Source organism: Pseudophryne corroboree, chromosome 6 (assembly GCF_028390025.1).
Source record: "Pseudophryne corroboree isolate aPseCor3 chromosome 6, aPseCor3.hap2, whole genome shotgun sequence".
NCBI classification, from domain to species: domain Eukaryota; kingdom Metazoa; phylum Chordata; class Amphibia; order Anura; family Myobatrachidae; genus Pseudophryne; species Pseudophryne corroboree.
In genome coordinates this window covers 511,855,562-511,876,945 of record NC_086449.1, presented here as the reverse complement: position 1 = coordinate 511,876,945, position 21,384 = coordinate 511,855,562, and the positions used below count along the sequence as shown (strand labels likewise).

At 41.6% G+C, this 21,384-nt stretch overlaps 1 protein-coding gene across 1 annotated transcript in view; it reads left to right on the top strand.

Moving 5' to 3' along the window:
• Nucleotides 1-21,384, top strand: part of TRHDE (thyrotropin releasing hormone degrading enzyme) — a 992,175-nt gene that overhangs the window by 773,645 nt on the left and 197,146 nt on the right. The window contains exon 10 of the mRNA XM_063927453.1: nucleotides 5,781-5,869. Coding sequence (XP_063783523.1) covers nucleotides 5,781-5,869 — 89 coding nt within the window. The remainder of the gene's footprint in view (nucleotides 1-5,780; nucleotides 5,870-21,384) is intronic.

The window sequence follows — 21,384 nt, the reverse complement described above, 5'->3', positions numbered from 1 at the left end:
TGCAAAGCGGATAACTAAGGCCTTGACAGCTATGTTGGTGTTAGACGTGCATCTGGTATCCACCATTAGTTCAGTGGGACTTAGAAAATTGTTTGAGGTAGTGTGTCCCAGGTACCAAATACCATCTAGGTTCCACTTCACTAGGCAGGCGATACCAAGAATGTACAGAGACATCAGAAAAAGTGTCCTCCATGTCCTAAAAAATGCAGTTGTACCCACTGTCCACTTAACCAAGGATATGTGGACAAGAGGAAAAGGGCAGACTACTGAATATATGACTGACAGCCCACTGGGTAGATGTATTGCCTCCATCAGCAACAAGAGCAGTGGCACCAGTGGCAGCATCTTGCAAATGCCAACTCCTTCCTAGGCATGCTACGCTATATATCACCGCTTTCCATAAGAGGCACACTGCTGACAACCTCTTACAGAAACTGAGACTCTCCTGGGGATTTGTGATATTGGACAATGCCACCAATATTGTGTGTGCATTATATCTGGGCACATTCCAGCACGTCACATGTTTTGCACATACAATTAATTTGGTGGTGCAGATTTTTTTTTAAAAATGACAGGGTCGTGCAGGAGATGCTGTCAGTTGCCACTTTCGACATTCAGACACTGCGTTCCAAAGACTGTAGCGCCAGCAAATACTCCTGAACCTGCCCTGCCATCACCTGAAGCAAGAGGTAGTAGTGAGGTGGCATTCAACACTATATGCTTCATGTAACAACTGAGGGCTGGTGCTGATGGCAGGAAGCCCCAGTTGTAGGGACAGGAATATCTAAACTTAGGAGGCTGAATAAGATTCCTGAACATGCATGTACCCTTGTAGTACCAAAGCCCGAAGGTGTTACCACGACAACTGGAGGATAAGTTTCAAAGGTTTTATTGAATACACAGCTCACAGGTTATTAGCAGTTGCAATGCTGAAGTCACAGGCAATGAGTCACAGTTCTTAAAGTGCAGTGGAAGTCTCTAGGTTTGGTTTAACAGGTGAGAGTCTTAGAAGACCTTGAGGGTATGTCCTGACCGACACCGATGCACAGGGTAGTGACTTTGGAGACAGAAGCGGGTGACTGTGTAACTGCCGGGTTTTACCAGATGGGACTGGTCCAGTGGATGAGCTGTGTGGATAGTGCTAGTGAGCACTAATTGAGCTAGAGAACGGAGACAGGTAATGCTTGGGAGCATACATAGGGCTTGAGAGCATATGTAGATGATGCTTTTAGAGCATATACGGAAGATGCTTGGGAGCGCTGATTACCAGACACAGAGACAGGACACCACTGGGAGCCGGTGTTAGTATTCTGGCAAACACAGGATACAGTGTAGGGACACTGTGGAGTCAGGCTGCACCAGAGGGAGTGGAGCTGGTGCGAGTCTCTAGTGGAGTTTGCAGGCAGGAATGGCCACAATGGAAAGAGACTGGTATCACTGGGATGACAACTGAAGCACTGACAATCCTCCAGCAAAGGAACAGGATATTTATACCTGCAGGTCTGCAGGTATTGGCTGGGCAGTTAGGAGGTGTTCTGTAGCGCAGAGGATTGGAGGAAACCGCAACATGTGACCACAAGCAAGATAGCTGCGCCCATGTTACCACTTGGAGGGAAAGTCAGCTTGGGAAGAAACATGTGAAAACAACAGTAATGGCGGCGGAGGCCGCGGCAGGCAGGAGACGCCACACTGATCCATTTGCACGGCCAGACCACAGGGACAGCGGCAGAGACCGCAGTGAGTAGAAGACGTCATACCCAGTTCTCCGCACTGAGGGCACGGACGGGCGGCAACAGAGATCGCGGTGGGCAGGAGATGCCACACCTGCTCACCCGCGCAGCAAGGCCACAGGGACAGTGACAGAGACCGCAGTGAGCATGAGTTGTCATACCCAGCTCTCTGCACACTGAAGGCACAGGTATGGCTGCAGCAGTCGTGGTGGGATAATAACGCCATTCAGGGACCTGACAAGTATACTGAAAGAGGACACTGCACCAGTGCTATGGGCCAACAGTGGAGTGATGCGGAATACATACATCAGCAACACCGCTGGGACCTGAACCTGGAACGCAGAGCCAAACTCAGAAGACACTTGACAGGTAAGAAATGACGACCAGTTACCCGGACCATGACACTTCAGAGGATGGAGGAGCAGCAAAAGGCCATTCAAGCCCCTACATCCACCTACGATATAGGCAAAGTAGAGGGAATGCACCTGACTCAAGCACAGTGGACAATGATTTCCTTCTTGTGCAAGGTTCTCCAACCCTTCGAACTTGCCACACATGAAGTCAGTTCAGACACTGCCAGCTTGAGTCAGGTTATTCCCATCATCAGGCTTTTGCAGAAGCAGCTGGAGAAATTGTAGCTAAGATGGAGCGATTCCACTAAGTATGTGGGACTTGTGGAAGGAGCCCTTCATTCGCTTTGCCAGGATTCAAGGGTGGTCAATCTGTTGAAATCAGAGCACTACATTTTGGCAACCGTGCTCGATCCTAGGTTTAAAGCCTATGTTGTATCTCTCTTTCTGGCAGACACAAGTCTGCAGAGGTTCAAAGATCTGCTGGTGAAAAAATTGTCAACTCAAGTGGAACGTGACCCGTCAACAGCTCCTCCTTCATTTTCTCCCGCAACTGGGGCTGCGAGGAAAAGGATAAGATTTCCTAGCCCACCCGCTGGCAGTGATGCAGGGCAGTCAGGACCGAGTGCTGACATCTGAAGGACCTGCCAATGAATACTAACATGTCTACTGTCACTGCATATGATTATGTCACCATTGAAAGAATGGTGGAGGATTATATGAGTGACAGCATCCAAGTAGGCATGTCAGACAGTCCGTATGTATACTGGCAGGAAAAAGAGGATGCCCTTTCACAAACTGTCTTTATTTTAATTAAGTTGCCCCCTCTCCAGTGTGTTCTCCGAAAGAGTGTTTAGTGCAGCCGGTAACCTCGTCAGAGATCGGCATAGGAGGTTGCTTCCACAAAATGTGGAGAAGATGATATTAATCAAAATTAATTATAAATTCCTTCGGGAAGACCTTTACCAGCAATTGCCTTCAGAAAGTACACAGGGACCTGTGATGGTGGATTCCAGTGGGGACAAATTAATACTCAGTGAGGATGGGTATGTACACACTGAAAGGGGTGAGGAATCGGAGGATGAGGTCGACATCTTTCCTCTGTAGAGCTGGTTTGTGCAAGGAGTGATTGATTGCTTCTTTTTTGGTGGGGGCCCAAACAAACCAGTCATTTCAGCCACAGTAGTGTGGCAAACCCTGTCGCTGAAGTGTGTGCATGTCCTGTTTATACAATATAAGGGTGGGTGGGAGGGTCCTAGGACAATTCCATCTTGCACCTCTTTTCTTCTTTTCATCATGTGATGTTTGGGGACTATTGTTTTAAAGTGCCATCCTGTCTGACACTGCCTTACAACTCCAGGGGTACTGCCATATAAGTCCAGGGGTACTGCCATATAAGTCCAGTCCAGTGGTGCTGTCTTGTGCTGCATCAGTCCAGTGGTGGTGTCCTGTGCTGTATATTATTTACTCCAAATAAAAGGGTTATATACATTACTTATATTAATATCCAAATCATTTTTACAGGGTTTGCCCTGTGTGGTCTAAGAGTACGCTTGCCTGTTCTGCATATTATTATAATAGCTCCAAATAAAAGGGTTATTATCCAAATAAATTTTGCAGGCTTTGCCATGTGTGTGTGGTTTAGGGGTACGCTCTCCTGTGCCACCAATATTGTGCGTGTATTATATCTGGGCAAATTCCAGCACGTCCCATGTTGTTTGTGGCGCACACTTGGGTCGCTAAGCTTAGTCATCCAGCTACCTTATTGCACCTCTTTTTCTTCTTTGCATCATGTGCTGTTTGGGGCCTATTTTTTAACACTGCCATCCTGTCTGCCACTGCAGTGCCACTCCTAGATGTGCCAGGTGTTTGTGCCGCACACTTGTGTCACTTAGCTTAGTCATCCAGCCACCTCGGTGCAACCTTTTGGCCTAAAAACAATATTGTGAAGTGTTCAGTGTTCAGAATAGACTGGAAATGAGTGGAAATGAATGCTATTGAGGTTAATAATACCGTAGGATCAAAATTACCCCCAAATTATGTGATTTTAGCTGTTTTTATGTTTTGTTGTGTTTTCAAAAATCATCCAGATCCAAAACCAAAACTAAAACACGAAAGGGTGGTTATAGAAAAACCAATCCAGACCCAAAACACAATCATGGAACTGGAACCAGAACCAAAACCAAGACACAAAATACGAAAAGTGCCCGCCACTCATCTCTAGTATATATATACATACACACACAGATAAATAATAGATTGATAGATAGATAGATAGATAGATAGATAGATAGATAGATAGATAGATAGATAGATAGATAGATAGATAGATAAAAGCAGAAAAGAGGGCACAGACCAGGGCTTTTTTGATCAAAGTAGTGTTGAATCTATTGCTCTCCATCACAACATGACACTATACCATCATGTTTTGTAGGTGAGCAATCAATTCTAGACTACTTTGATCCAAAAAGCCCTCTTTTCTGCTTTAAAGTGTTTATGAATTGTGACACCAGCAGAGGTAGCCACTGATTTGCTGAACCCCTGTCTAATAAATAACTTATTGTGTGTGTGTGTGTGTGTATATGTTGACCTGTACGAGGCTATATATATATAAATATCTATAGAGAAGCTGCTTGATCGGCACTCTGGTTATAAATGTGTAAATGTGCCTGCGTGCCCTTATACAATAAGTATAATCACGGGAACCCCCCAAGAGCATGGGGAAGAAACACGGCACTGCAGGACTGCTGAAAAAGTGAGAACTTTACTAAAACGTTTCAGGACAATAAGTCCCTTCATCAGGTTTACAGCAAACAAAAAAACGTTTTGTATGCTGTAAACCTGACAAAGGGACTTATTGTCACAAAACCTTGTAGTAAAGTTTTCACTTTTTCAGCAGTCCTTCAGTGCCATGTTTCTTCCCCATGCTCTTGGGGGGGGGATACCGTGATTATACTTATTGTACAAGGACACGCAGGCACATTTACACATCTATAACCGGAGTGCCGGTCCAGCAGCTTCCCATATATATATATTTATAAATATATATATATTATAAATGGTTTCATTTCAGTTTACAAATAGATCTTTAAGAAATACCACATGCATGTCATTTTTTTTAGTAATTTAGTAAATAAAAATAAAATCATGTGTAAAAGGTTGCAGAGATATGTATTCTGGACAAAGCTTTACTTAAAACAAAAATACAATTACAAAACTGCTTCAGGTGACTAATTCTGTTCATGTTAAAATTATAATATGAATATTGAGAGCTGTGTTTGAAGATAAAACATCTCATTCATCCTAAACCTCAACATGAGTCAAAGGAAAGCTGGAAAAAATTATTCCTTTTAGGGCATTTGTAATATGTGGATTTCTGTAGTTATATTACCATGTGCTTTTTTAGTGGTTTCAATAGTTAATTTTCTTTTTCTTAAATTCCAGCAGTACTGTAAATCTTGAAGTGCATTTTTTTTTGTTTCTAGGTTATTGTGAATTCTTCATAGGGAATTTGAACTTTAGTATTACATAACTGTATAATGTCTGCTTTGTTTCAAATTGTGCTGTTAGTAAAATCCATTTAGCACTGAACTTAAATGTTTTAATATGTTTCAAATTTTATTTTTATTTTTATGACTTGTTTTATTGCTTTGCTTAAATGAAATGTTCATATTTTGTTTATTGTCTCTTTATTTTGCAGCTACCTTTGGCAGATTCCATTAACTATTGCAGTAGGAAACATCAGCCACATCTCCCCCCAGACAATTATATGGGTTTTTAACAAATCAGGTGAGAATATGATTTGAATATCCTGCAATAAAAAGTATGATTTTTTTTTAAAGAATTTTGATATGGATTTACTGTTGTCTTGAAAGAAATGTACTTCATTAGAAACTAATTGGAAATATATGATCTTTTTTACAATAAACTATGTTTATTAACTCAACTAACTCCACTTAAAGAGAAGTTACACATTAAGTAGTGTACAGCGGGGTCACTGACCCAGGTATGGCACTTTTTGTCAGTCATGGAAAACCACTAAAACTATTTTCCAATTAGAGAATTGTCTATGGAAAGAATATAACATCATCAATCAGTAAACAGTGAATTAGAAAGATAAATATTAATAATACTGAATTGTTAACTTCTGTGTAATGTAATCTTTCTAAGGTGGTAAATATGTTCCCCTTTTATGTGTAGTCTTAAAAGAGAATTGCAAAACTCAGTCAACTGAAAAAAGTGATTTCAAAACAAAAGGAATTCTTATGGAAGAGTGTTACCTCTTCCAGCCACACAAATTAAGATCACTGGTATAAAGTGGGTAACAAATTCTGGCAGTCAAGCTTTGAAGAACCATTTGTAGACAGTAAATTTATTTTAGTCCACCTACATATGTACTCTTTTCATCAGTTACCAAGCATTAATCCATATGTATACAGATTGTGTTTGTCCCAATTCATTATTCAGTTAACATAGCTTTGTGAAAACCAGGATGAGAAATTTGCAAAATATGCTTGTCAACTGGTTTGTGCAGTTGATGCCCAGTGGCTTATCATGACAATCCAAATGGGGCAATTCACCCCACAGTGATATGCATGAACAAACAAGAGTGCATAGATTTTAGGGGCCCAGTGGAAAAGAGACACATGCCACAAAATTAGTTTGACCCTGTCATCTAGATATGTCTTGAAATATAAAACCAGGGATTTTTGATAGGCATGTGTCAACATGTTAGAAGTTGGAGTAGATGATAGATGGCAGAAGCTACTTGATGGCAGCAAAAAAATTTAAAATCTGTGTAAATGTGTCATGTGGCTCTTTTTCACTAAGCTCCTAAATTGTGGGGCATAGGGTTTTCCTGTGCATCTATGGGCTGTGAATTGTCTCCTTCAAGTGCAGCAAGTTTTATCAATATACCACAATCCACATGTGTACTTTGGTTTATGTTGGATAATGTACCACCTAATGCAAATTCTGAACATATGAAAACTCAGTTAGGAGTCTATATACTGTAGTGATCACTGATCACCACAGTAGCTTATACTATCCATAGTTATGTAAAGAAAAGGATATATTATTTCTAAATAAAAAAGGCTTCTTAATCAATTTTGAAGTGGTGATATTAGAACTACACAAAATTAATTATGACATCAGAACCCACTGTTTATATAAATGTTATTTTTTAAAATATATACATTTAAGTCCAAAAAGTCTGGACTTGATTTAAAATCTTTAATTAATATGATGATCTCAAGACAAAATTTATAGAATTGGGTATAGGACTCCCAAGTAGAGAGAGTGAAATAAAAAGTCAGAAGAGAGTAGATAATAGGGGGACCATTATGAAGGTGGCAGATGTAGACAAGATGGAGAATAAAATGCTTGGGTGTCAGCCTTTATGGTCAGCCAAACCTTCTGGCCAGGAGGAGTATGCAAATGTAGATAAGGAACAAGGGGTAATATTTAATGAGATCAGGAAAACCTACAGTATGCATCCAGAGGAATTATGTTTCTACAAGAGCAGCAACTTCACTCAATGCATTTTTCTGCCAAAATGAAATCTGAAAGAACTCTTTGTAAGTGATTCATGGTTTTAGAAGGCATATGTATCTGAATTATCTGATAGATATACAATGGGCAATAATTTAAACCAATAGAAGTGACAACATGTGGCGCTACCATAAATAGAACAACTCTTAGGCTGTGTACACACGGTGCGTTATTCCTTTAAATTTTGACTAGCCAAAATTGTAAGAAAATATAGTGCATATCGCACTGTGGGTCTATTTCTGAGTTGATCACAGCAGCAAATTTGTTAGCAGTTGGGCAAAACCATGTGTACTGCAGGTGGGCAGATATAACATTTGCAGAGCGAGTTAGATTTGGGTGGGGTGTATTCAAACTGAAATCTAAATTGCAGTGTAAACATAAAGCAGTCAGTATTTACCCTGCACAGAAACAAAATAACCCACCCAAATCGAACTCTCTGCAAATGTTATATCTGCCCCTTGCAGTGCACAAGGGGGTAATTCCAAGTTGATCGCAGCAGGATTTTTGTTAGCAATTGGGCAAAACCATGTGCACTGCAGGGGAGGCAGATATAACATGTGCAGAGATAGTTAGATTTGGGTGGGGTGTGTTCAATCTGCAATCTAATTTGCAGTGTAAAAATAAAGCAGCCAGTATTTACCGTGCACGGAAATAAAATAACCCACCCAAATCTAAGTCTTTCTGCACATGTTATATCTGCCTCCCCTGCAGTGCACATGGTTTTGCCCAATTGCTATCAAAAATCCTGCTGCGATCAACTTGGAATTACCCCCATGGTTTTGCCCAATTGCTAACAAACTTCCTGCTGTGATCAACTCAGAATTACCCCCGTGTGTATAGTTCTTGCGATGCCAATGTGTAGTCCCATGAGATCGGCATCGCAAGGAAAAATAGACTGTGCAGGCAGCCCAACATTGACTATATTGGCGGGGCTGGGCTACAGCCATGTCGAATAGTCAATGTTGGGCTGTACAGCGCATTGTGCCCTGTGTACTTAGCCTTAAGTATACAAATCAAACAGGCTTACACAATGAATTGGATATAGAGTAGAAATATTTCTTTTGAGGTATAAATTCCTTTCTTTAGATAATGTGAATATTTTTCTGATTCTGAAACTCAGAAAAAGAACAATAAGTGCAAAATGATTACAATGAAAAAGCCATAATTTTAATGGTTCCACTCACACAGAAATGAAAAGATCAGCGCATATCACCCTCATGGGATTTGTGATCCAAATTGTTGGTACTGCTGTCTTTACAGAACTAGAAGCTTAATGAAATTGCAGTATATGAACATTTAATTCAATAGACAATTGCACTCAAATGAAACAAACAAGAAAAGGCATATATCACCAATAGAATGATAGTTCCCACTGGAAATCCTGCCTATCCAAAAACCTTGGAGTCCTGCCAGATGTTAAAGCAAGGTGTCCCTCCACAGTTCTGGATACTAGGACGGGAAACCCTGGGCTGAAGATGCTCCTTGTGGCTCACAGATGAGGGAACCAGTGACAGAATGTGCCTATACTTAAATGCGCTTTTGGACAATCGTCCTTCCTCAGAAGCATGGTATGGGCAATGTAAAATATTCATCCTAATCACTGCAATGCAACAAAACCAAAATAGCAACAATTTCAACGTCAATCGATGTTTTGTTTCTCAGCAAATCTTTGTCAAGATTTCCAGCATCACAGCAATGACAGCTTACAGTTCATCTGTTTATCTATCTATCTATCTATCTATCTATCTAATTATCTATCTATCTATCTATCTACAGACGTGTCCTATTCCAACTTAGCCACTGCTATGGCTCGCCACAGCATGCCATTGACTGCATGCCATGAGAGAGTGCCCTCAGGCAGGTGCATGCAGTACGCCTACACCTGTGATCCCATAGGATCACATGGTATGAACGGGGCTGCAGAATGACATGATGTGTGCGCACGTTTCCAAGCTGCCAGCAAAGACAAAAGATTACACATCTGTATCTATCTAGTCCACAGTTTTAGATTAGATAAGCTAATGAGGACACTCGCCAAAAATGCAAATAAGTGAGCATGTTCGGCATTCTACAATAGAGTGCTCAAATTGTGTTGGAATTATTATCACGAACTAAGAAGATCTGTGTAGAAAGAAACCAAAATGGCGACCTGCATTTTACCATGGTATGCATGTGGCATAGTACAATAACACCAAGAACAGTCTGATTGGGAAATATATTTATTGCGTTCAAGCCTGGAATGAAAGAGTAAGGGTACTATGTCAGATGTGGCAAGTCAAATCATTCTGTTAATACGAGTACTCAATAAGAGGAACAAACACTAGTTCTGGGATTGTAGTTTGATGCAGTATAAAATAAATGGGCTTACTCAGCATATACAAGTCTAAAATCATAAATTGTATATGAATGAACTAATACTTAAATTAGTAAGCAATCTTTAATTAGAAAGTATTATACAGTCATGTGCCTGATATATGACCAATCATTATGTACAGTATAGTATATAATAACATCCCCTAAACACTAGGGATCCCAATAGGAATGATAGATGTGTAATCACATCACTATAGATATACTATATATCTTAGCTATTTTTGCCTAATTAGTATATTGCAGAACTAGAAGGAAGCTCTGGAGTGACATGGTAATAATACAGCCTCTTATCAATAAAAAAGCTTTGTCTAATAGAAAAAATAAGTAAAGAACCAGCAGTGTATATTACACTACAAGAATGATTTAAAAAAAAACAAGACATAAAAATGATCACCAAATCTATATAAAAAACACTGTGTTTATATAGGATCTAGAGCATTAACTGCACTTAGTGCAGAAAGATGTTTAAAGGATTGCTTTAAGTAAGTCCTCCAGGGGAGACCGTATTGAGTTTATAGATCCACATTGACTTCAATTTAAGTAGATTAAGTTCCCGGTCACCACCTATAGGTATGTTAGGTATGTAGTCTATGAGCAAAACAATCATGTGTGTTGCATATACAACAATTCATTATCTCTGGGGAGTACCCTCTAGATGGGAATTATACTTTATTTTCCTCAGTTTGTACAGTAACCAACTGTGTTGTTGCAGAGTACCTTCAGCAACTGTAATATGGGAAGGTTCTCCATCAGTGCCAAAGGGTGGTGACTGATTGGAGGATTGTATTACAGTCTGTAGCTTTTCTCTACAATGTAGAACACAGTTTATGATCATCTCGAAAAAAGGTTACATCCATGTTCAATGTGGATTGCTCAATGTTTAATGTGCTTTAAGGGGTCTATTTACTAAGCCTTGGATAGAGATAAAGTGGATGGAGATAAAGTACCAGCCAATCAGCTCCTAACTGTCATTATTCAAACCCAGCCTGTAACATGACAGGAGCTAATTGGCTAGTACTTTATCTCTATACAAGTCTTAGCAAATAGACCCCTAAATCTCTTAAACCTAGATGATCTGCATCCCCGGTTATCACTGGAATCACCACATAACCAGCTATATATTCTTCATGGTTTCTAATTGGTGTTAACCATTTTGAGTTTTTTTCATTTGAACTGTAGAAGTTCCTGGTGGTACTGTATGTGTCCACCTGTATTTTATTTTTGTCATTCCAGGAATCTGATTTGTCAGTAAAAAGTGTTTTCAAATAGAGACCATTAGAAGTATCTATATCTGAGTGTACCTTCTTTAAATCAGTCCCAACCGACTCTATGACCACTCAACTCTGGATGAAAAGTGGGATTGGACCAGCCTATTATGAGTTCATAATGAACTCTAAACCCTCGAGGGATTTTGCTTGAGTTCTATGATGTTCACTCAGAAATGAATCAACATATCAGTTTCTCTTATCTTTAAGCGTAATCATTTATAGTAAAGGTCAGAGTGGGTCTTGGCCGGGAGTTTAGCAAATTCTAGTTTATCAAAGTAAACTTTTTCTGCATCATCTTCAGTTAGATATAAAATTGTATTTTGCAGCAGCTAAAAGGTCAGCATCTTAAAAATAAATACCTTGCTAAGACATAGTATAAATACAATAAATTTTAATGTTTTGCACATGTGCATATAACAAATATTACACAATCTAAAAGTTGATTAACAAAACACAGTGGCAAAAATACATTTTTAGACTGTAAAATATAGTCCACTGTCAGTAATTATCTACTGTGTATTTCACAAGACGTGTTGTAATGAGAAGAATTCTATGAAAACGTTTTTATAGGCATCATACACTAGGTGATGGGTGCCAAAGTAATCCACTGAGATATGACTGATATGATGTAGCAGTCTGCACAAACATCCAAATGAGCTTAATGCAAGTAAACTAGATAGTTTCATATCTTAATTGTTCTTAATCATACACACAGTACCAATTGTTGCTCTTTTTTCATGAATACCAATATAATTATTCTTCATTAAGCACAGGTTGTATTGACCTTTACTATTCTGTAAATGAAATCACAGCAAAGAGCACAACAATTCATTTGGATTAGCTATTCATTTTAAATCTGTTTATACAAGTGCTCCTGAAAGTATTACTTGTGTTCATGCATACAATCGAAAGTGATGCCTTTTGCTAAAATGTCAATCCAAATTAATTGCTAAATGGTTATGTTCTTCCAATTAATAACTGCTGCTACCATTGATTTTCATTTGGCTAAATTTGTCAGCTTAATTCTCTCTCTATTTCAGTCTGCTACTTTACAGGAAAAAATCTATGCACACTGTATGAGTTTTAAGTAAGTAGAGGAGACTTGTAAAAATCATCACACCCAAGGAGTTCTTCTCATCGAAAAATCTCTGTACAAATATAGCTACAAATTTTCAATTTCTACTAGTTTTTTAACTCATATTTGTATAAATAATTTGATATATTATATATTACTGTATATCTAGTTATATTGAAGATAACATTATACATCTTTACGGAGTGTTTTTTTATGACACATCTCAGCTAAGTCATAGAGAGACAAGCATAATATATTTTTTCAGTTGTTCAGTTTGCAGTTGTTCATACATGTGCACATACCAAGGGCAGATTGGGATGGAAAACCAACCTAGGAAATTTATGGAATAAGCCCTAATGGAGGTATAGTCTGATTAGAGGATGGGGTCTGTGGAGGAGGGCAAAATCCCTCCTTCAGAGGGCCTGATTTTATACAGTTGTGGCTTTCCTTGCATCTTTTACTGCAGTTGTGTCTGAGACCAGGGGTGGATTGGGAACTAAAAGTGACCCTGTAAAATTTTGTAGAAGTGGCCCGACATGGGCAGCACAAGTGATATAACCTACCGTGTAGCCAAGGCAGGATCACTGGATGGCAGATTTGCTGTACTGCAGATATAGAATAACCAAATGAATGGGACAATGTAGTGTACTGAGGCCGTCATTCCGAGTTGTTCTCTCGCTAGCTGCTTTTAGCAGCATTGCACACGCTAGGCCGCCGCCCTCTGGGAGTGTATCTTAGCTTAGCAGAATAGCGAACGAAAGATTAGCAGAACTGCTAATAAATAATTCTTTGCAGTTTCTGAGTAGCTCCAGACCTACTGACAGATTGCGATCAGCTCAGTCCATTTAGTTCCTAGTTTGACGTCACAAACACGCCCTGCATTCGGCCAGCCACTCCCCCATTTCTCCAGACACTCCCGCGTTTTTCCCTGACATGCCTGCCTTTTTTAGCACACTCCCGGAAAACGCTCAGTTACAACCCAGAAATGCCCCTTTCCTGTCAATCCTCCACCGATCAGCAGTGCAACTGAAAAGCGCTGCAGAATCCACAGCAAATCTACTAAATTTTTAGTTAAATGCCTTGCGCATATGCATTTAGCAACAAATCTCAGCATAGCGAAAATCGGCAACGAGCGAACAACTCGGAATGACCCCCTGAGTGTGGTAGGCTGCCTGTCGTGTGGGGGGTTGGGCCACATAACAACACATAAAACAGACTCCACACACACATTGGCCTACCAGGAGTCTTCCTGGTAAGCCCTATGGCCAATCTGTCCCTGGCACATACAGTAGGAGCTAATTCTGAGTCAGGAGCAAAGTAACAAAAGACAAGTTAATCTGGGTACACATACACACCTAATGATAGTGTGAAGCAGTGATGCGCTGTGCAATATATTGCATCACCGTACACACTACATGATATAACATTATCATGTCATTTGTGGAATGGTCCCATTTGATGTGCAGAACATCGAATGGGAGGATGCGACCACTCAATTCATCAAACAATGAATTTGGTGGATTTGTGGGTATGCACTATACAATGGTCATTGTGACCCTTTGCAGATCACAACGTTGTCCAATATATTGTATAATGTGTACCAGGGTTGGATTAAGCCTTCGGGAAGCCCGGGTCACTTAACAAACAGTGCAGACCTCCTGTTTGTTCCCGGTGTGTGCCTCCTTTAAGTGCCTCCTTCTCCCGCATCTGCATCAAACTTTAGTGCAGATCCTACATGCATTCCTGCAGCACAGCAGACACCAAAGCCTCCTTTCAGGCAGCTTTCAGGCTTGGCAGCAGCAGTCTTACATATATATATATATATATATATATATATATATTGTGGCAGTCCAGTCCGGATGCCACACCGGGTGTTTGCAGGACAGGGCACGACAGTCTGGATCCCCCGGGATAAGGCATCCTGGGTTAAGGGCTGGAACAAGAGTAAGCCGAGGGAGCTGTTGGAACACAGCGGGTTGTCTCTTTAATGTTGTGTCAAAGATTATCTGGCAGTTTGAAATTATATTATTGTATTGCTGTTGATACACAGAAATACCCTGCAATTTCATACATGAGATCCCATCCATGTAGGTCCGGACCAGGTATTGGAGCAAGTCCTCCCAGCAATGAGGCACACCTGTGCAACACTTTTATAAATCTCATTAGGGTGGCCAGGCAATAGAGGGCGGTCCAGTGGGTTAGAGACAGGGAGCCTGAAATTGTGTACATGCTGTTTGTGAACTGGTGCCTAATTAAGGTACCCATTGAACTTGCTGTGTCTGTTTACTATGCTGTGGAAGTAAACGGTCTGCATCTCTTTCATACAACTGTGTCAGCGCTTGTTACTATATATATATATATATATATATCAGCAGCTTCATTGTTGCCCTCCTCTCTATTAGAAAATAGGATGGTGGATTGGCGGCACTCACTGTAATGTTAAAGAATGGATTATAAAAAAAGGAGGTAACAAATATAATGTCAAAATGAGATTATACACACATCATGGTCACCTCAGCAGCCCAAAATGCAATACTGACCTGAGGCCTCTTATACAGCAGAGTCACATGGAAGTAGAGATGAGCGGGTTCGGTTCCTCGGAATCCGAACCCCCCCGAACTTCACCCATTTTACACGGGTCCGAGGCAGACTCGGATCCTCCCGCCTTGCTCGGTTAATCCGAGCGCGCCCGAACGTTATCATCCTGCTGTCAGACTCTCGCGAGATTCGTATTCTATATAAGGAGCCGCGCGTCGCCGCCATTTTCACTCGTGCATTGGAGATGATAGGGAGAGGACGTGTGCAGCGTTCTCTCAGTTGTGTTCAGTGTGCTGCAAATACCTGTGCTCAGTGTGCTGCAAATATCTGTGCTCAGTGTACTTGCAAATATCTGTGCTCAGTGTGCTGAAAATATCTGCGTTCTCTGCCTGAAAAACGCTCCATATCTGTGCTGCATTGTAGTATATAGTAGGAGGACAGTGCAGAATTTTGCTGACCAGTGACCACCAGTATTATATCAGTACGGTACAGTAGTCCACTGCACTACCTACCTCTGTGTCATCAAGTATACTATCCATCCATACCTGTGGTGCATTTAAGTTTTGCGCAGTAGTAGGAGGACAGTGTATAATTTTGCTGACCACCAGTATATAATATATAGCAGTACGGTACAGTAGTCCACTGCTCTACCTACCTCTGTGTCGTCAAGTATACTATCCATCCATACCTGTGGTGCATTTTAGTTGTTGTGCGCAGTAGTAGGAGGACAGTGCATCATTTTGCTGACCACCAGTATATAATATATAGCAGTATGGTACAGTATTCCACTGCTCTACCTACCTCTGTGTCATCAAGTATACTATCCATCCATACCTGTGGTGCATTTTAGTTGTTGTGCGCAGTAGTAGGAGAAATTTGCTGACCACCAGTATATAATATAAAGCAGTACAGTACAGTAGGCCATTGCTATTGATATATTACTGGCATATAATTCCACACATTAAAAAATGGAGAACAAAAATGTGGAGGGTAAAAAAGGGAAAAATCAAGATCCACTTCCACCTCGTGCTGAAGCTGCTGCCACTAGTCGTGGCCGAGACGCTGAAATGTCATCAACGTCGTCTGCCAAGGCCGATGCCCAATGTCATAGTAGAGAGCATGTAAAATCCAAAAAACAAAAGTTCAGTAAAATGACCCAAAAATCTAAATTAAAAGCGTCTGATGAGAAGCGTAAACTTGCCAATATGCCATTTACGACACGAAGTGGCAAAGAATGGCTGAGGCCCTGGCCTATGTTCATGGCTAGTGGTTCAGATTCACATGAGGATGGAAGCACTCATCCTCTTGTTAGAAAACTGCAGTGCCACCCCTAGATGGGCCAGGTGTTTGTGTCGGCCACTTGGGTCACTTAGCTTAGTCACACAGCGACCTTGGTGCACCTCTTTTTTTCTTTGCATCATGTGCTGTTTGGGGACTATTTTTTAAATCTGCCATCCTGTCTGACACTGCAGTGCCACTCCTAGATGGGCCAAGTGTTTTTGTCGGCCACTTGGGTCGCTTAGCTTAGCCACACAGCTACCTCATTGCACCTCTTTTTTTCTTTGCATCATGTGCTGTTTGGGGACTATTTTTTAAATCTGCCATCCTGTCTGACACTGCAGTGCCACTCCTAGATGGGCCAGATGTTTGTGTCAGCCACTTGGGTCGCTTAGCTTAGTCACACAGTGACCTTGGTGCACCTCTTTTTTTCTTTGCATCATGTGCTGTTTGGGGACTATTTTTTTAAGTGCCATCCTGTCTGACACTGCAGTGCCACTCCTAGATGGGCCAGGTGTTTGTGTCGTCCACTTGGGTCGCTTAGCTTAGCCACACAGCTACCTCATTGCACCTCTTTTTTTCTTTGCATCATGTGCTGTTTGGGGACTATTTTTTAAATCTGCCATCCTGTCTAACACTGCAGTGCCACTCCTAGATGGGCCAGGTGTTTGTGTCGGCCACTTAGGTCGCTTAGCTTAGCCACACAGCTACCTCATTGCACCTCTTTTTTTCTTTGCATTATGTGCTGTTTGGGGATTATTTTTTAAATCTGCCATCCTGTCTAACACTGCAGTGCCACTCCTAGATGGGCCAGGTGTTTGTGTCGGCCACTTGGGTCGCTTAGCTTAGCCACACAGCTACCTCATTGCACCTCTTTTTTTCTTTGCATCATGTGCTGTTTGGGGACTATTTTTTAAATCTGCCATCCTGTCTGACACTGCAGTGCCACTCCTAGATGGGCCAGATGTTTGTGTCAGCCACTTGGCTTAGTCACACAGCGACCTTGGTGCACCTCTTTTTTTCTTTGCATCATGTGCTGTTTGGGGACTATTTTTTTTAGTGCCATCCTGTCTGACACTGCAGTGCCACTCCTAGATGGGCCAGGTGTTTGTGTCGGCCACTTGGGTCGCTTAGCTTAGTCATCCAGCGACCTCGGTGCAAATTTTAGGACTAAAAATAATATTGTGAGGTGTGAGGTGTTCAGAATAGACTGGAAATGAGTGGAAATTATGGTTATTGAGGTTAATAATACTATGGGATCAAAATTACCCCCAAATTCTATGATTTAAGCTGTTTTTGAGGGTTTTTTGTAAAAAAACACCCGAATCCAAAACACACCCGAATCCGACAAAAAAATTTCAGGGAGGTTTTGCCAAAATGCGTCCGAATCCAAAACACGGCTGCGGAACCGAATCCAAAACCAAAACATAAACCCCGAAAAATGTCCGGTGCACATCACTACATGGAAGTGTATTAAAACATATTTAAATCTTATGGATAGGCACATACAAATATAATGTACTGTATACTACCATTATACAGTGTTTAAACCTGTCTGGTAGAAAAAAAATACTACCCTGGTCCTGGTGGTGAAAGAAATACCTTAATTCACAAAGCCGGAAGGTCCTTGCATTCCACCGCGGTGGAAAGGCACGCCGAAACCAGAAGCAGATGTAACATCATGGCTTAAAACAAACAAAAAAAAACCCTTGCGCTATTTAGACTCAATTAGAGGCAACAAAGCATGAATGAATTCAAGAAGATTATAATTACAAGATAATTTTATTATCTATAAAATTGATCAAATGTGAACACATATATAGTTCATTGACAACTGTAATATGCACATATATATATAAAACTATAACATTACTAATAATAAAACTACTATTGAGCATAAGAGGTGGATCATATAGCTAGCAGTGACCACAGTGGGCTAAACATTGATAACGTCCTTGTTTTTAATTTTCAAGTAGGACATTCTCATCAGATGTGCTCATGAATAATTCATGATTACATCATGGCTTGTCCACAGTACGGTCTTAGACTAGTGCCCATACAGAAATACAACACACTGTGTTCATTCCACAGTGTGGAGCACATGTTGGAGCGCCGACTTATCCCTTGTGTCTTAGGGGGTCATTCCGAGTTGATTGCTAGCTGCCGTTTAGCAGGCTAAAAATTGGGGGTGTTTCTGGGTGTCAACTGACCATTTTCAGGGAGTGTTTACAAAAACGCTGGTGTGTCTGAAAAAACACAGGCATGGCTGGGCGTTCGCTGGGCAAGTGTATGACGTCAAATCCGGACATGAATAGGCTGAAGTGATCGCAAGCACTGAGTAGGTTCAGAGCTACTCTGAAACTGCACAAACCGTTTTTGCAGAGCTCGGCTGCACATGCGTTCGCACTTCTGCTAAGCTTAAATACACTCCCCATTGGGCGGCGGCATAGAGTTTGCATGGCTGCTAAAACGATCAACTCGGAATGACCCCCTTAATCCAGCTCTGGTGTGTACCCAGTCTAAATTTCCACCTTAGTAAGACCATGTTGTACTGCATGTGGTGCATGTTTCATATGTGCAGAAAGATTAAGATTACAGAGGGGCATGTCAGAATTGAAATCTAATGCAATGTAAAAATAAAGCCATCCAGTGTTTATGAGCTACATGCAAAATTAGCCAGTATTTACCCTTTATGCAAAAAATAAAAATAAAGTAAATGTATTAGCACCACTTGCTTTGTAGCATGGGGGATCATTCCGAGTTGATCACACGTAGCAACTTTTTGCGGATCATGCAATCAACCTGACGCCACCTTGGGGGAGTGTATTTTAGCATAGCAGGGCTGTGAATGCTTGTGCAGCCCAGCTATGCTAAAAAAAATTCACTTAAAACAAGACCAGGTCTGCAGTTACTCACCCAGTGCGACGGATCCAGCGATGAAGGTCCTGACATCAGACATCCGCCATCCAAACGCCTCGACACACCTGCGTTGGACTCACGATGCCTGGAAAACGGTATCAGCCCTGGAAACGCCTCCCGTCTGTCCATCTTTTTGGGATCGCCACTGCGATCACATTTTTCCTGCTGGCGGCATTGTTGCCCGGTGACGATCATCACCAGTCAACGATGCGCATGCGCAATGTGTCTGCTGCGCGTGCACATTTCCGACCCGTTCACACCACAGTGAAGAACCGCTGCATGCGAACTTGTCTGAATGACCCCCATAATTTCTTCTAGATACAAAGTTACTTGCATTTTTTCCTCTTCTCCAAACATCAGAATCAGCTCCTGATTTAACTGTTCTTAGGACATTCCTCTAAAATCTTGCATAGCTGTGTGTTTAGGTAGAAAAATATAAAAAGGGAAACTGCAAATTTGCAAATAGCACATAAAAAGCCCAGCATTAAATTAATATTTTGTATTTCCTCTTAAAATACTGCTAGGTTAAGACTCATTCATTGATTTCAATTTCCATGAGATTATGAGAACATCTAGACTTACCTAAATTCATGTAGCAATTCCTTTACATTAGACAGAGTGCAACTAGAATTGTGCTTCTTTAAATTTCAGGTCGAAGGCATAACATATCCCATAAAAAATAATGTGGCTGATGCATAGTTGCTTCATTCCTCTTTTCCTATATTTCATCCATTTATTACACCACATGCAAAAATGCTAAGGTGGTTCTAATAAGAATATTTACTACCCCCATCCCTACCCCAAAGGCATGGAAAGCTTTGCAAATCTTTCTCTTAGGGGGTAATTCCAAGTTGATCGCAGCAGGAATTTTGTTAGCAGTTGGGCAAAACCATGTGCACTGCAGGGGAGGCAGATATAACATGTGCAGAAAGAGTTAGATTTGGGTGGGTTATTTTGTTTCTGTGCAGGGTAAATACTGGCTGCTTTATTTTTACACTGCAAATTAGATTGCAGATTGAACACACCACACCCAAATCTAACTCTTTCTGCACATGTTAAATCTGCCTCCCCTGCAGTGCACATGGTTTTGCCCAACTGCTAACAAAATTCCTGCTGCGATCAATTTGGAATTACCGTATATACTCGAGTATAAGCCGACTTTTTCAGCACTTTTTTTTGTGCTGAAAAAGCCCCTTCGGCTTATATTCGAGTCAGTATTTAGGAGGGACACGGAGGGCACAGCGCGCGGCTCTCCTGTGTCCCTCCTGCGTCTCCGGCGTGTGTGTGTTAAAGGAAGTGCACGAACCGGCACTTCCTTTAACACACACACGCCGCTGCCGCCGGAGACGCAGGAGGGACACAGGAGGGCCGCGCGCTGTGCCCTCCGTGTCCCTCCTTCAGAAGACAGCGCAGGAGCGATGGAGGGTAAGTAACTGGCACTGTGGGGCATATCTGGCAGCATGAGGGCATATCTGGCACTGTGGGGCATATCTGGCATGATGAGGGCATATCTGGCACTGTGGGGCATATCTGGAAGCATGAGGGCATATCTGGCAGCATAAGGGCATATCTGGCACATCTGACACTGTGGGGCATATCTGGCAGCATGAGGGCATATCTGGCACTGTGGGGCATATCTGGAAGCATGAGGGCATATCTGGCACTGTGGGGCATATCTGGCAGCATGAGGGCATATCTGGCACTGTGGGGCATATCTGGCAGCATGAGGGCATATCTGGCACTGTGGGGCATATCTGGCAGCATGAGGGCATATCTGGCACGGTGGGGGCATATCTGGCACTATGAGGGCTGTGTACGGCTAGAGCTGCATTTCCCACCCTAGGCTTATACTCGAGCCAATAAGTTTTCCCAGGTTTTTGTGGTAAAATTAGGTGCCTCGGCTTATATTCAGGTCGACTTATACTCGAGTATATACGGTACCCCCTTAGTCTGAAGCCAGTGCTACCATGAAGCAGAACTAAGTATTTATCTAGAGCACCATGTCATGCAATCTTAATATACACAACAGTGCCCCCACAAAGGGGGTAATTCAGAGTTGATTGCAGCAGCAAATTTGTTAGCAGTTGGGCAAAACCATGTGCACTGCAGGTGTGGCAGATATAACATTTTGCAGAGAGAGTTAGATTTGGGTGAGTTATTTTGTTTCTGTGCAGGGTATACACTGGCTGCTTTATTTTTACACTGCAATTTAGATTTCAGTTTGAACACACCCCACCCACATCTAACTCTCTCTGCACGTTATAGCTGCCCCCCCCCTGCAGTGCACATGGTTTTGCCCAACT